The 16,568-nt window shown below is 41.8% G+C and overlaps 1 protein-coding gene across 5 annotated transcripts in view; it reads right to left on the bottom strand.

Annotated features, from left to right (window-relative positions):
- Nucleotides 1-16,568, bottom strand: part of SORCS1 (sortilin related VPS10 domain containing receptor 1) — a 1,028,639-nt gene that overhangs the window by 148,225 nt on the left and 863,846 nt on the right. For all 5 annotated transcript variants that reach the window (XM_077455080.1, XM_077455083.1, XM_077455081.1 and 2 more), the window contains exons 15-16: nt 15,755-15,872; nt 2,846-2,976 (exon numbers count right to left, since the gene is read on the bottom strand). In XM_077455080.1, the coding sequence (XP_077311206.1) occupies nt 2,846-2,976; nt 15,755-15,872 (249 nt within the window). The remainder of the gene's footprint in view (nt 1-2,845; nt 2,977-15,754; nt 15,873-16,568) is intronic.

Genomic DNA, 16,568 nt, shown 5'->3' with positions numbered 1-16,568 from the left:
TGCAGGTATAAATATAAAAAATATATATATATATATATATATATATATATATATATATATATATATATATATATATATACATACACAATATATTTAGGTTAAAAAAACATGATAGCGCATCCTGAGTGCAAGAAATATTGATGTTCTAACTTTCAAGAAAATCATCTTTAAAAAAAAAAAAGCTTCCAAACATCTTGCTTTGTTGTGTGGGGACGATTGATGCACTTTAATGGGTCTTTTTGATGCAGCATACACAATAATGTTCCACATTGGAGTCTCCGGCATTGTCTTCTCCGAAACCCCTACTCTCCTTTAATTAATGCGGAGAACATCTATCAGTTTAATGGTGCATCTGGTATTCAGTCTATATGAAAGCTCCTTGCTACCGCTTGATTTAAAGGGGATTTATTGGAGCAGATAGGGACGGAATATTACCAAAGCCCACATCACGGGAAGATTAATGGAAGCTTCTGTTAACGGATGTTCTTGTTTTAAACTGACTGCTCAGTAGTGTAAAGATTTATACTACGGCTGGGCCGGAGTGTACCTGCCGAATAAAAGGAAGATGAAGCTTGAATACGGTTTATCGCAGCCGTAGCATGAACTGCTCCACAATAAAGAGGACAAGAACAAGTTACAGAAAGCTTGGAAGATTATGGGTGACAAGGGGAACTATTCAAGCCATGCTGGCTGAGATGGTTGGGAGATGCTGGGAGTAGCATTTGCTTAGTTCATCAGGAAGAAGAGATACATCAATGATGTTTGAAAAATTTTTATTCTGTTAAAGTATATCTAAATAAACCTACTGATGAAGGTCTCCCATCGCTGTCTATTGATCTGTTAAATATACTGTACCAATAAAAAAAAGTTTAGCTTAGCTAATTTTAGCTAGGTGCAATAGAAAACTGCCACTTGATCCTGCCAGAAATCCATTGGGCAGGTAAACTTATTTTTCTAGTTTGGACTAAACTCTATGTTATGGAAAAGAAAAAAGAGGCGTTTTTCTGTTGCCCCATCATGCTTCCTCTCCTAGAGTGACAATGTTGCTCTTTCATAGGTGCAGTACTGTGATTGAGTGTTGTCCACATAGGGCATAATTACTCAACCTTTTACCATTGGAGGAATCAATTTTCAGGCAACAGGGAAACCCTGCTAAAATTTGTATCTACAGCTCCTAGTATATTATGATATGTAGTATATGATCTTGGTCAGTGTTGAAAGACCCTCCTACAGTGGTGGTCAATGTCGGAAAGCCCTTCTATATTGGTGGACAGTATAGGAAGGTCCTCCTACATTGGTGGATAGCATTGGAAGTCCCTCCTACATTGGTAGTCAGAAAGTCCACCTAAATTGGTGGTGAGTGACAGAAGGCCCTCTTACAGTTTTTTCAGTATCAGAAGGCCCTCCTTACATTTGTGGTCAATGTCAGAAGGCTTTCCTACATTTATGGACAGTATCGGAAGGCCTTCCTATATCAGTGGTCAATGTCGGAAGACCCTCCTACATTGATGGACAGTATTGGAAGACCCTCCTACATTGGTGGTCAGTATCAGAAGGCCTTTCTACAATGGTGGTCAATGTCAGAAGGCTATCCTACATTGATGGACAGTATCGGAAGGCCCTCCTATATTGGTGGTCAATATTGGAATGCCCTCTTACATTGGTGGACAGTATGGGAAGGCCCTCCTACATTGGTGGTCAATATTGGAAGGCCCTCCTACATTGGTGGAAAGTATCAGAAGACCCGCCTACATTGGTTGACAATATGAGAAGACCTTACTACATTGATGGGCAGTATCGGAAAACCCTCCTACATTGGTGGTCAATGTCAAAAGGCCCACCTACATTGATGGCCAGTATCGGAAGGCCCTCCTACCTAGGTGGTCAGTGTGGGAAGGCCCTCCTACATTGGTGGACAGTATTGGAATGCCCCTCTGCATTGGTAGTCAGTGGCAGAAGGGCTTATTGCATTTTACTTTACTTACATTGATGGTTAGAGGGAGACATGGCTGGTTACATTAGGGGGTACATTGGAAGAATACACCTCACACTGAGGGTCAATGGTAGGAATGCCATTATTATAGATAGCTAAAAAGGTAACTGGTGTCAGTGATTATAAATGTAAGAGTCAAGAGCAGTGGCTCTACTGGTCCCATGTTTCTGGTTCTGCCGAGTGACCAGGTCTGGAAATACAGTAAGCAGTACCACGAGGCAAGAGATCAGTTTGTCACAGCTCAAGGAACCCCTAACAACCTCTGAAGGTTGAGACAGGTTAAAGAAGAAGTACAGTCAAAGCTCGCTGTCGACAGACGTCACAGAGGCGGTCAAGGCTCGGGAATGATTGCATCCATATGGTCAGGATCCACCCACATGCTCGGATCAGTACTCAGTTCCACCTCTCAGCGAGTAGCTATGAGGCTGAGCTGGCTTCTTCCAACCTCTCCACAGCCCAGCACTCCAGTGAGCACAGAGCAGAGAGCCAATGACTGACAGTCAAAGGGGGACAGGCGTATTTGACCTTTTGTTAGTTCAGATTGTCCTTCCACATGGATGTGTATGTTGCACTCTGGGTTTGTAGTTCCACCTGGAATTACTTGGACTTTTCTATTAATCACTTTGGACTGGTCTATATTATTTATTTTATGTTTTTTAGTTTTGAAGAGAAGCCTGTACAACTGTGCAAGACTGAAGGGAAGGCTGGAGGTCACCTTTATGTCACTGCTTGGCTGTTGAGTACATGAGGACTGTACTTTCTATACATGAACAAAGGAACAAAGTCCTGAACAAGGAATACAATACCACAACATGAAGCATGAAGCATCAAATTTGACACTTTCACACTCACCATTCAAAGTCTGCCTCAGTACAGACACACGGCTCAGAAGACATGGCCCCGGCGTATCTCCCCTGCATGCACTTCCTCTCTGATCTCCTCTTCATGTAAGTCCTCTTGGCACCCATGATGCACGCTTCTCCCTGAATGCAAAAGAGCCCAACATGAACCATTTAAAAAACTTTTCAATGAACAAAAATATAAAATTTTCAACATTTTTATCTGTATGCACTCCCTTAGCCACAATCAGAGATTGTAAATATTACATTTTGAAACAGGAATGTTCTGCCCACTTTCATGTCATTTTTCTGTGTTGCATTGAACTGCATTAGATTATTATTGCTCATTAGTATGCTGACATCTATTGGCAGTTTCTGGCAACTACAGTTTGCTTACCTATGTGATTTTATCTTCCTCTGCCCTCCCCTCCTTTTTAGTGCTAGATAGTTTGGTCCTGGTTAGACCCTGTCCACCTCTTCTATGTTCCCTGTGTTAACTATTTGAAGAGAGAGAGCTCAAGAAAGTCACTGATTTCCTATACTTATGTAAACTTGAAAAATATACTTTTTACTGCAGTTAGCTGAAGTGATGGGCGGTGTACACCATGAATTGCACAGGAATGTGCTGTACATTCATGTGTGATTCACATGTGAACTGGGTGCAGTGCAATTATGATGATTATGCTCCCGTAGGCTAAGCAAAGGCCATTTTCAAGTGTACACCTTAAAGTGGTTGTAAACCCTTACAAACCACTTTGACCTACAGGTAAGCCTAGATTAAGGCTTACCTGTAGGTCCAAGCAATATCTCCTAAACCTATATGGTTTAGGAGATATTTGCCCGAAAACGGGCACCGTTGTCTACGGCGCATGCGCAGGCGCACTGAGCGCGGCATTTCCAAGAATGGAGCTGCCGCGCGTGTCGACTTCTGTGCGCATGCGTGGGAGTGAAGTCATCGCGGCTTCGCCGAATGACAGCGGCGGAGCTGCGCGACCCCACCAACAAGATGGATGCGGCAGACTACAGGGGACAGCGGCGACTTCGCTGGCTCCTGTGTCAGGTAAGTGACACATAATGGGCTACTATGCGATGCATAGTAGTCCATTATACTTTGCCTTTGCAGGGAATGAAAGAGGAAGTAAACTCATCAGGGTTTACTTCCTCTTTAAGTGGCTGGATGGGCTGGATGTGTGGCACTTCTTTGATGCATATATGCATTGCTTCACATGAGCAACTTTGACAGCCTGCACCTTTCTCCCTGGTGACTGCGAGAGTTTAGCTTCCCCAGCTTCAGCGGCATTCTTAAACTGGCACCGTGGCCCTAAAATATGTTATACACAACTTTTCTGTCTTATTGAAGAGTTAAGCTGCTTGTGGATGGTGCCGTTTCAGGAGGTGACCATGCTTTCTGGACAGACTGGGGTTAATTTACTAAAACTGGAGAGTGGAAAATCTTGTGCAGTTCTGCATAAAAAACAATTAGCTTCCACGCTTTTTTTGAAATCAAAGCTTAATTGAACAAGCTGAAGTTAGAAGCTGATTGGCTACCATGCACAGCTGCACCAGATTTTGAACTCTCCAGTTTTAATAAATCAACCCCACTGGGTCTAAGGAGGTACAGTTGGTATTGAAAAGAATCCAATCCCCCCCTCACCGCCACCATTTAAAATAATCACGTTTTGTTGCTTTGCAGGCTGAAATAAAGATAGACACAGTTTTTGTGTTATCCAGCTGTATTTACGAGTGCAGCTTATAACATCTAAGTGAAAGATATAACACCAACATATCAGAGAAAAAATCAAAAACAGAATCACTGAGTTGGAAAAGGGATCACCCCCTTGTGTCAGTATTTTGTTAAACCACCTTTTGCATTAAATTCAGCCTTTAGTTTGTTGGGATTAGGGATGGGCTCGGTGTTCGACTCGAACATCGGTCATTCGTCTGTTCGGCGAATTCAGAACTTTGTGGACCATTCGCACCAAATTCGTATGGCACTAATGGCCCACAGTGCACTACACCATCGAAGTGCATTGTTGGCTCATGATTGGGCAAGCATACACTGTGACCCCACATGCTTGGCCAATCACAGTGCCGGCAGCGAGGAGAGCCATAAGCTAATAATAGCTCAGGGGGTTTAGTACACGTCCCACACTATATAAGGCCACCAGCGCGGCGGCCTTGTGTAGTGTGTTCCGGCGTGCAGGGAAAGAGCAAGATAGGCAGGGACAGTGTTCTTTTCTCAGGCATCTGCAGGAGTTAGTGGGTGTTGTGTGCCTCTAGCACAGCACAGTATACACCTGTATCTACCCTTTTATGCTGGTGTCCTCTAATACAGGCATCTGCAGGAGTTAGTGGGTGTTTTGTGCCTCCAGCACAGCACAGCACAGTATACACCTGTATCTACCCTTTTTTGCTGGTGTTCTCTAATACAGGCATCTGCAGGAGTTAGTGGGTGTTGTGTGCCTCCAGCACAGCATACACCTGTATCTACCCTTTTATGCTGGTGTTCTCCAATACAGGCATCAGCAGGAGTTGCTGGGTGTTGTGTGCCTCCAGCACAGCACAGTATACACCTGTATCTACCCTGTATTGCTGGTGTTCTCTAATACAGGCATCTGCAGGAGATAAAGTTGGTGTTGTGTGCCTCCAGCACAGTATACATCTGAAGATACCCCTTATTGCTGGTGCTGTCTGTTGCATATCTTGCATATTAGCCTTTAAAATTAGCACTTTTGATTGGGACCACTGTAATTTATACAGCAATCAGTGCTATACAAATGCACTGATTCCTGTGTAAATGACACTGGCAGTGAAGGGGTTAACCACTAGGAGGCAGTGTAGGGGTTAAGTGTGTCCTGGGGAGTGTTTCTAACTGTGGGGGAGTGAGGCTACGTGTAACACGTCACTGATCTCTGCTCCCGATCACAGGGAGCAGAGATCAGGGACACTGTCACTAGGCAGAACGGGGGGATGCTTGTTTACATTAGCATCTCCCCGTTCTTCCTCTCTATGAGGCGATCATGGGTATCTCCGCAGCGATCGAGTCCGCGGGACTCGCGACCCCGATCTTAAAGGGCCACGCGCAGGTATGTTAGTTTGCCTGTACGAGCCCTTCTGCCGATGTATATTGGCGCGAAGGTGGTCAGCAAGTGGTTAACTGAACTTGAGCAATTCTGCAAAGAAGAGTGGGCAAACTTTGCAAAGTCTAGATATGCAAAGTTAGTAGAGACATATCTCAACAGACTAAACAATGTAATTAAAGAAAATATGGTCCAACAATATACTGACCTAAGGGGGTGATCCTTTTTCCAACTCAGTGATACTGTTTTCTATTTCTTTGTTATTTTTTTTTGTGGGGGGGTGATCCTTTTTCCAATTCAGTGATTCTGTTTTTGATTTTTTTTTCTGACAAGTTGATGTTATATGTTTCACTTGGATGTTATAAGTTGCACTAGTAAATACAGCTGGATAAAGCAAAAACTGTGTCTGTCTTCATTTCAGGCTACAAAGCAGCAACATATTATTATTTTAAAGGGGGTGGATTATTTTCCATACCCACTGTATGTCAATGCATAAAGCTGTATTTGAAACAGAACAAAGAATTAACACAAATTGCTGGAGTGGCTCAGCCATTATTGGCTTCTGGACACGTTCTATCATCCAGCAGATGAGAACTGGGCAGGCCAAGAGTAGGCAAAGAGGTGGCCTCCTTTGGCAATTCAGCAGGAGTTGGTGCAAAAAGGGCAACTGGAATGGTAGTTCACAGCTCATGTGGGGTAGGGAGAGGTATGGTACATTTTGTTCATTTTGCCTTGGGTACTATAGGACCTTGTCCCAGCAATGAGGGCTGCTAACACTGCTTGGGATTTTACTTGAGCAGGGTCAGCTTACTGCAGCAATTGAGGAGCTCACTGGATTCCCAGATGAGCATCAAGTGTTTCCTTTACTTGTTCTTAAAGAGCCAAAACACCAGGAACTGGGCATGTATTGTAGAGATATGCTAAATTAAAATGGTGACAAAATGCAAAAAAGACAACTTATTTTCTCAGCCTTTAAAACCTGTAAATAACTCTGAATTTTCGAGCAGCTGAGGTTAACAAGACAGGCCAACGGGCTTTGCCCAGGCCCTCCATGCACAGCGCACACTTGTCCATGTAAAAGTTTCCTATTAGAAATCATCAAAATGTGACATGAAACCATTTTGTTATATAACAGACACCGCTACAATCCATCACTGCCAGGCTCTACAATATTTGCTCTGACGCTAGCCTGAAGCAGCTGACAACTCGCAATCAAACGCTGACAAGTACTGCTTCTCTTCAGCTTGTTCGTGTCAGGGAACGTCAAGCTGAACACGAGGTAGAAATAGGACACAAGAAAAAAAAATTTTTTCATCTGGCTGCAATGAAAAGATAGGAGAGAAAAAAAAATCATCATCTGAATAAACTCCATTATTTTCTATATTTCGGTTACGAGAAAGATGTCACCACGGGAAGAAGCGAGGAAGTTTTGGACAATCGGCAGTGATGGAAAAATGCTTAAAGTTTTACGACTTCTCTCCTGACTTTCAAATGTAATTAACTGAGCGTATTCTAAGGGAGAACATGCTGATTTGCATAAAAATGACATCTGTTAATTAGTTTGCTACTGTACACATAATTAAGCCGCCTTTGGCTCCCGGCGGTTAATATTTTATAGGCTTATATGAATTCTCAATTAAGCAAACAACTTGTTTATATTATTGTTTTCATTGTATCAAGGTTCTGTTTATTATATGTTAAAAGAACATATTGTTCCATAGGGTTAAAAAAGAACTTAATTGCAATAGAAGACCAAAAGTTGATGATGACCACCATGTTGGACATTCTTTTCCAAAAAGCATAGCTATTAATATTGAGTTGGCCCCATTTGTGGCTATAACAGTCTCCGCTCAAGATTTCGAGTGTATCTGTGGGAATTTATACCCATTCAGGCAAAAGAACAATTGTAAAGCCAAGTACTGGTGTTGGATGACTAGACCTGGCTCACAATCAGCATTCCATTTCATACCAAAAATGTTCAGTAGGCTTGAGGTTAGGGCTCTATGCAGGCTTCTTGAATAAACCATACTGGTCAAACCATGTCTTAATTAAGCTGGCCTTGTACACAGGGGTAGAATAATGCTATAGCCATTAAAATTAGTTGGCTCCTATTGCTCTTCTAGGAAGACTTTCCACAAGAACTTTAAGTGTATCTGTGGGAAAGTGTGCCCATTCAGGCAAAAGAACAATTATGAGGTCAGGTACTGGTGTTGGATGAGAAGACCTGGCTCACCATTGACATTCCAGTTCATTCCAAAACCGTTCAATAGGGTTGAGGTCAGGGCTCTGTGCAGGCCACTCGAGTTCCTCCTCACCAAACTGGTCAAACCATGTATTACTTGAGCTAGCTTTGTGCACACTGTTACAGTCATGCTAGAACAAAACAAGGACTTCTCCCAAACCGCTGCAACAAGGTTGATAGAGTACAATTTTTCTAAATGTCTTTATATACTGTAGCATTAACAGTACCCTTCCCTAGAAATATGTTAAATCAGTCATTTAAAGGGGTGGTTACATACTTTTAGCCAGGTATCCAGAAGCTTTGGTCTTACAATGTAGTTGGTGTTAGTATTACTATACAACATCTAGAATATTGTGGTACAAAATAACATGTACATGCTTAATCATGTTGGGTTCATGGCAATACACAATGCTTCTGTGCCTAATTGCTTTACACTGCTGATTCCTATTTCTCTGGATGTCAGGAGTCCGTGGTAATGAGTCCTTGTACAATACCAACCCAGGGATCCCCAGTGCACAAAGTCTAAGCCCCAGCCTGCTTCTTCACCAGGGCCCTGATGGTGGGAATGGACTTGAGGCAAGCTGGAACAAGCTTGCGGCCCCCTGGTATGCCCAGCTGACAATACCAAAACCACTTGCATATGCAGGAGACAGGAGACAGAAAATGATCTGGGAAACAAGCTGAGGTCAAGGCAGGTGGCATATAAGCACTAACGGAAAATAACGCTGTGGTTGGTACACGAGAAGTCAGACACTCAATATGTGAAACACAGAGCAAACAGGAGCTCAGGAAGCTAGGAAGTTATTCTGACAACGTGGACTGTACTGAGCATGTTTTATATAGTAGGAAAGCAAACTAGTAGGCGGGCCAAGAAGTGATAGAAGGGAAGGAAATAAAAACCCACAGTATAGCAGGTGACGCCCATAGGTAAGCACAGAAGCCAACAAAAAAAACATTTGAAAAGAATCAGAGGTCTAGCAGAACCACTGCAGCAAGGAGGTAAGAATTACGCAGTCAATAAACTGCAGACTAAACTGTGACACCTTTACTGCACCTGAGCACCAAAAACACTATTTAATACACTGTTAATATTCAAAGCAATCTACTCCATCCATCCATGTTTCCATGTTTTCATGTGTTGAGAAATCACTTTGAAAATCACCCCTCTAGCATTTCTGGCTGTGGCCATATTGAGTAAGGGCAAATTATAACCTAGGCATGTCTGGCATCTGGCAAGTTAATTATGACCTTCTTTATATGCTTGTTATGGCTATAATTTTATCATATCAGGATTTATGGAATATAAATCTATTTTGTGTGCTTGTTGTATGAAAGAGCAGCCTCAGGTAAAGTAGAGCCAAACTACAAATGTGTATTTCTTTAATTTCTCTGCTAATGGTTTTATGACATAGTCATTTTATGAGGGCACTAAATAAAAAGTCTCTAGATTTATGCTGTCTACATCAGCTAATTGAACATTATGATGTTTTGTAGATAATTATGTGATGAGCAGGATTTATGATCCTGATAGATGTTTTGTATACTCAGCGTGATCTACTAGAGCTAGTTAATTTTTGGTATGGGAGTGGACAATCTGATGATTTTGTGACTGACTTGAGAATTGTGGAAAAATTAGGACGGCCTGTGTTTGGTGTGACTTCTTATTTCCCCTTACTGCCTGCAGTTGCTTTCGAGACATTTTCGGTCAAGTGTATTTTAAAATTCTCCTCTATAACGATGACTGCATGGCATTTTTCAGGACAGATTCCCTGATGGTGAGAACAGCGATGGGTTAAACCCTACCATAGGTATAATATATGCCTGGGTAATGCATGCCAAACTGGCCACTTATAGTCTCCACTGGAAGCTTGCGTGACAGAGTGGCATTGCAAGAGTTCAACTGGGAGACAAAGACAGGGTGTTGTCACCCTATACCTGGCAGTGCCTGAACAAGAACCACCAAGGAGTATTCCAAGAATAATGCAGATACAGCGGGTAAAATAAGTATTGAACCATTTTTCTAGGTAAATATATTGATGTGAAATTTTCACCACATGTTGATAAAAAGCCATGCAATCCATGCATGCAAGGAGACAAAATCCAATAAGAAGTTCAGAAATTAAGTTCTGTGTAATAAAATGGAATGACACAGGTTAAAAGTATTGAACACATTAAGAAAGGGAGGTGCAAAAAGGCAAGGAAAGCCAAAACACCAGCTGAAATCTATTAGAAAATAGAAAGCAATCCTGCTCCTTGTCAGTGAAAATTAATATCAGCTGGTTCCATATCAAATGATGGACTAAAAAAGGTGTTTCCTTACCAAGGTGCCACAAAGGCGGCTCTCTCAAGACCTTTGCAAACTTATTGTTGGAAAACATACTGATGGCATTGGTTACAGAAAGATTTCAAAATTTCTGAATGTTCCGGTGAGCACTGTTTGGGTCATAATAAAGAAGTTAAAAGAACATAATTTCACCATAAACTAGCCAAGACCATGTGCTCCTCGCAAGATTTCTGACAGAGGAGTGAAAATAATTATAAGAAGAGTTGTCCAAGAGCCAGGGGCCACTTTTGGAGAGCTTAAGTAAGACCTGGAATTAGCAGGTATAATTGTTTTAAAGAAAACAATAAATAATGCACTCAACCGCCATGGCCTGTATGCACGCTCACCATGCAAAACTCCATTGCTAAACAAAAAGCATGTTGAAGCTAGTTTAAAGTTTGTTGCACAACATTTAGAGAAGCCTGTAAAATACTCGGAGAATATAGTCTGGTTAGATGAGACCAAAACTGAACGCTTTGGATGACATAATAACCACCATATGTGGAGGTCAAATGGCACATCACCCCAAAAACACCCCCATGCCAACAGTGAGGTTTGGAGGTGGGAACATCATGGTGTGGGGCTGTTGTTCAATGGAAACGAGGGTGGACATTTCAGCAAGACAATGATCCCAGACACAAAGCCACAGAAACTCTCAATTGGTTGCAAAGAAAGAAAATAAAGCTGTTAGAATGGCCCAGCAAATCACCTGATTTAAATCCAATAAAAAATCTATGGAAATAATAAAGATCAGAGCTCGTAGAAGAGGCCCACGGAACCTTCAAGATGTGAAAACTGTGTGGAAGAATGGGTCAAAATCACACCTGAGCAATGCATGGGACTAGTTTCTCCATACAGGAGGTGTCTTGAAGCTCATTACCAAAAAAGGATTTTGTACCAAGTAGCTTGTAGCTTGATACATTTTAGCTAGCATGTTCAATAAGTTTCCCGTGTCACTCCATTTTTATTACGCACAACTTAATTTCTGAACTTATATGCTCTGGTTTCTTTGTATGTATGGATTGTGTAGGTTGTTACCGATGTCGTGAAAATTTCTTGTCAACAGCACCTTTAGAAATACAGCATCTCACAAAGGTAAGTACACCCTTCACATTTTTGTAAATATTTTATCAAATCTTCTGACAACACTGAAGAAATTACACTTTGTTACAATGTAAAGAAGTGAGTGTACAGCTTGTATAATGGTGTAAATTTGCTGTCCCCTCAAAATAACTCAACACACAGCCACTAATGTCTAAACCACCGTTAACAAAAGTGAGTACACTCCTAAATGAAAATGTCTAAATTGGGCCCAAAGTTTCAATATTTTGTGTGGCCACCATTATTTTCCAGCACTGCCTTAACCCTCTTGGGCATGGAGTTCACCAGAGCTTCACAGGTTGCCACTGGAGTCCTCTTCCACTCCTCCATGATGACATCACAGAGCTGGTGGATTTTAGAGACCTTGCGCTCCTCCACCTTCCATTTGTGGATGCACCACAGATGCTCAATAAGGTTTAGGTCTGAAGACATGCTTAGCCAGTCTGTCACCTTTACCCTCAGCTTCTTTAGCAAAGCAGTGGTCGTCTTGCCCTGTGGCCCAGTCTCCGAAGGGAGTGGATCATGCTCTACTTCAGTATATCACAGTACATGCTGTCATTCATGGATCCCTCAATGAACTAACTCCCCAGTCCCAGGAGAACTCATGCTGCCCCAGACCAGGACACTCCCACCACTATGCTTGGCTGTAGACAAGACACACTTGTCTTTGTACTCCTCACCTGTTTTTCCCGCCACACATGCTTGACACCATCTGAACCAAATACATTTATCTTGGTCTCATCAGACTACAGGACATGGTTCCAGAAATCCATGTCCTTGCCTTCAGCAAACTGTTTGCGGGCTTTCTTGTGCCTCATCTTTAGAAGAGGCTTCCTTCTGGGACGATAGCCATGCAGACCATTTTGATGCCGTGTGTGGTGTATGGTCTGAGAACTGACAGGCTGACCTCCCAGCCTTTCAACCTCTGCAGCAATGCTGGCAGCACTCAAATGTCTATTTCCCAAAGACAACCTCTGGATATGACGCTGAGCACATGCACTCAACGTCTTTGGTCGACCATGGCGAGGTAGAACCTGTTCTGTTAAACCGCTGTATGGTCTTGACCACCGTGCTACAGCTCAGTTTTAGGGTCTTGGCAATCTTCTTATAGCCTAGGCTATCTTTATGTAGAGCAACAATTATTTTTTTCAGAACCTCAGAGAATTCTTTGCCATGAGGTGTCATGTTGAATTTTCAGTGGCCGGAATGAGAGTGATAACACCAAATTTAACACGCCTGCTCCCCATTCACACCTGAGACCTTGTAACACTAACGAGTCACATGACTCAGAGGAGGGACAATGGCTAATTGGGCCCAATTTGGACATTTTCACTTAGAAGTGTACTCATTTTTGTTGCCAGTGGTTTAGACATTAATGGCTGTGAGTTATTTTGAGGAGACATCAAATTTACACTGTTATACAAGCTGTACACTCACAACTATACATTGTAGCAAAGTGTAATTTCTTTAGTGTTGTCATAGGAAAATATATAATAAAATATTTACAAAAATGTGAGGGGTGTACTTACTTTTGTGAGATACTGTATATTTACCTAGAAAAATGGTGACATGTTCACTACTTATTTTACCCGCTGTATAAAAAAAATACATTTGAAATGACATTATTATTTTAAAGCCTATATGTTTCAGTGATTGAGTTTATATAATTTACTGTATAGTTTAATTGCTTGCTCCTAGATAATTAGCACATCTTACACAACACCTTTTTATATTAACCTGTCTAGTACTAGTTAAACCTTCAGGGAATTCAGTCCCCAGGGATACAGTGTAACGCCACAACTGTAACTGAAGACCCCAGCTATGTCTCTAATCACATTTGTTTAATCCTCTCACTCCTCTGAGGATTCGCCTCACAGGGTCGGAATTTCTCATAATGGTACATTTGCTCTATTTTGTTGCAGTCATTTCTACGCAGTGACATGTCTGCTTCCCAGGAGGTCTGCCGGAATCTTCAGGGCCAATAATGATACCATTGTGCAAAGACATGAGATAGTAATTATACGACTAGCTGATTAACGTTGCTCATTGCCGCAGCCGTCGTCAGAATAATAAGTGTTCGCGGTTGTTGTAATCAGAGGTGAATTAATTGTGGAAATGGGACTGAGACACAGATATTATATGCTGTAATTTGAGAGTAAGTATTTTATGTTAAACATCAGTGAGAGGCATGTAAAAAGAATTAGAGTTCTTAATGTGTAAGTGGTGGCTCCTGCTCACCAATCAGAGGCAGCCTGGGTTCTCTTACTTTGTAACCAGATCTGTTACCACTGCCCATCTATTTTTACCAGGAGTGGCATTTTGGAGGAGTGTGCGTGTGCCACCTGGTGGCCAAAATAGAGAATGGTGGGAAATATGAAGTGCAGTGGAAGAGTGTCTTATAAATAAAGTCCCTATGTTGTTGGTCACTGACTTTACTTATTCTTGTTGACAGTTGGGCAAACTTGAGGTTTGTAACCTATGACCATCATGCATGAAAACCATAACTCCTTATTATATTCTAGCTTCAAACTAAATGTTCAATTACAGCGGTTGTAAAGGCATTCTCTGCATTAAGGTAAAAAATAAATAAATAAAAAAAAACCTTCTGCATGTAGTTCTCCTCCAGCCAACCCCCTTTATATTTACCTGAGCCTGATCTAGATCCAGAGATGTGTTTGAGACCAGAGGCTCTCTTTGCTCTCTCCCCCTTCATTGGCTCAGATACAGCATTAGCTCCAGCAGCTGTTAATTACAGTCAGTGAGGAGGGCGTGGGAGCAGGGCTAAACCTCCTCATTCTGTGTGTCATATGAACAGCAAGCATGCATGAGTGCCCCCTTAGCAAGTGGCTTGCTATGTAGGCACTCAGCGGGCCGAGGGGAGCCGGGGGGGGGGGGGGGGGCAGGAGTGCCAGCACAGGACCCAAGAATAGGAGGATTTAGGGATGCTCTGTGGAAAAAAATTGTACAGGGCAGATATGTATGACCTTAAAAAAAATCAAGCCTTTACAATATCTTTAAGCTGCATCTGTGAGTAGTTTCTTTAAATGGAACGTTGTAAGTGTTTGCTGTTATGCTTCATTTGTCTCAATACACCATTAAAATTGTGACCGTTTTCTCAAAATGTTAATTCTATGGTAATTGTTGCAATATTTTTGCAATATCTAAAAACATAAAAAGATAAATCACATTTACTGCAACAAAACTTAAAGAAAACACAAAATTTCCAACCTCTACAAACCTCTCTGCCCAAAAGTATGTAGACTAGCGGCAGCCCATCCATACAGGGCATATGGGCGCCGCCCCCCTAATCCATGCGCCCAGGCCCTAATCTATATGCAGGGCACCGGACACATAGATTTCAATGTTTTTTTTTCCTTTAAAGCATGATTAGAGCCCGTGGGGGTGGGGGGAGCATAGCACTGGTTTGCATTCTCCCCCCCCCAAATTAATATTAAGCACCAGCCACCACTGATGTAGACCCCCTCCCCCTTCTCTTCCAAATGAGTGAGTTCAGGTGTTTCCATTGAAGTTTAGTGTTAACACCACAGCATACAATGACATCTTGTGTGCTTCCAACCTTGTAGCAACAATTTGGCAAAGAACCATCTGCCCTGTGCACAAAACCAGCTCCTAAAGACATTGTATGACCAGTTTGGTGTGGGAAAAACCTGTGGCCTGTACACAGCCCTGACCTCAATGTAATAAATACCTTCAGGAAGGATCAGTTGGAATGTCATTTGGGAGCCAGGACTTCACATCTTAGAACAGTACCAAACCATACAAATGCTGTTTCAACTAAATAGGCATAAATTCCCATAGACACACTTGAAAACTTGAGAAAATCCTTCCCAGAATAATAGAGGCTATTCAAGTCATGAAGGAGGTATAACTCCACAATAATGCCCATGGTTTTGGATTGAGATATCCAACAAGCTCAAAAGGGTGGGTGGTAAGATACAATTCTGGCCTTATAATTTCCTTTTAGCACTGAGGAAGAATTTTCTAATTTGGAGGCACATTTAAAATTTTTGTGAAAAGCATTCCCAGAAGAGTAGAGGCTGAAGTTTTATATTATTTTGCATGGTTTTGTAATAGGATGTCCACTGAGCTCTTATGGATGTGATGGTTACGTGTGCACCAACTTCCAACCGGTAAACAGAAAAGAAGTCTGTGCACCTGACTATGAAGCTGCCAAGGAAGATAGTCTTCGGGGTTACAACGTCTGTCAAAGATTGACTTGTAGTCCACTTTCACCAGCTGCCACTCTGACCGATGACCAAAATGTCCGAACACTCTGTTTATAAAGGAAAAATAAGTAATTAAACTTATATTAACTAGTATTCGCACTTTTCCATATCACTAACATTGTTGTTTACCACCATATTCCATAATATTAACTAAATGCGCTTTCAGAAAAACATTTGTAAACATTAAACTTTTTTGTAAAACCTCCAGACTTAAAGTAATCATGCACATGTGATATATTTTAACGTATCAGTCCAACCAAGACACAGTATAGGTGGTATAGAGACCCAGTCTCATACCACTGTTTATTTCCAACTACTTTGGATAGATCCTGGAGAGGCAGAGAAGCGAGAGGCACATTTGGTGGGACTGCCCCTTGATCCACACCTACAGGACTAAGACTTTCAACATATACAAAGGAATTTAAAGAGACTCTGTATCTCCCTTTCAATAAATCACCCTTTAGTCTACCTTTTTGGGCTTTATAGCTGCCCAGAAAAAATATTTTTTCCACCATTCTGATCACTGCAACATGTCTACTTGTTTGTCTGTATTGAAAGACCTCCACCTTGCCCTCGCTATCGTTATGGATCAATACAGCCAATGATATCATGCATATGGAGGAACTCTTAGCCCTTTATAATGATAAACTAGATGAAGTTCAGCCACATATGGAGAACTATAGATACATTTTCTGGTTCTTCCTACCATAAAGATAGACTTTAATATAACTACTCCCTCTATA

Source organism: Lithobates pipiens, unplaced genomic scaffold (genome assembly GCF_037356315.1).
Source record: "Lithobates pipiens isolate NorthernLeopardFrog02 unplaced genomic scaffold, aLitPip1_a1.2 Scaffold_25, whole genome shotgun sequence".
NCBI lineage: Eukaryota > Metazoa > Chordata > Amphibia > Anura > Ranidae > Lithobates > Lithobates pipiens.
This window is presented reverse-complemented; position numbering and strand designations above follow the sequence as displayed.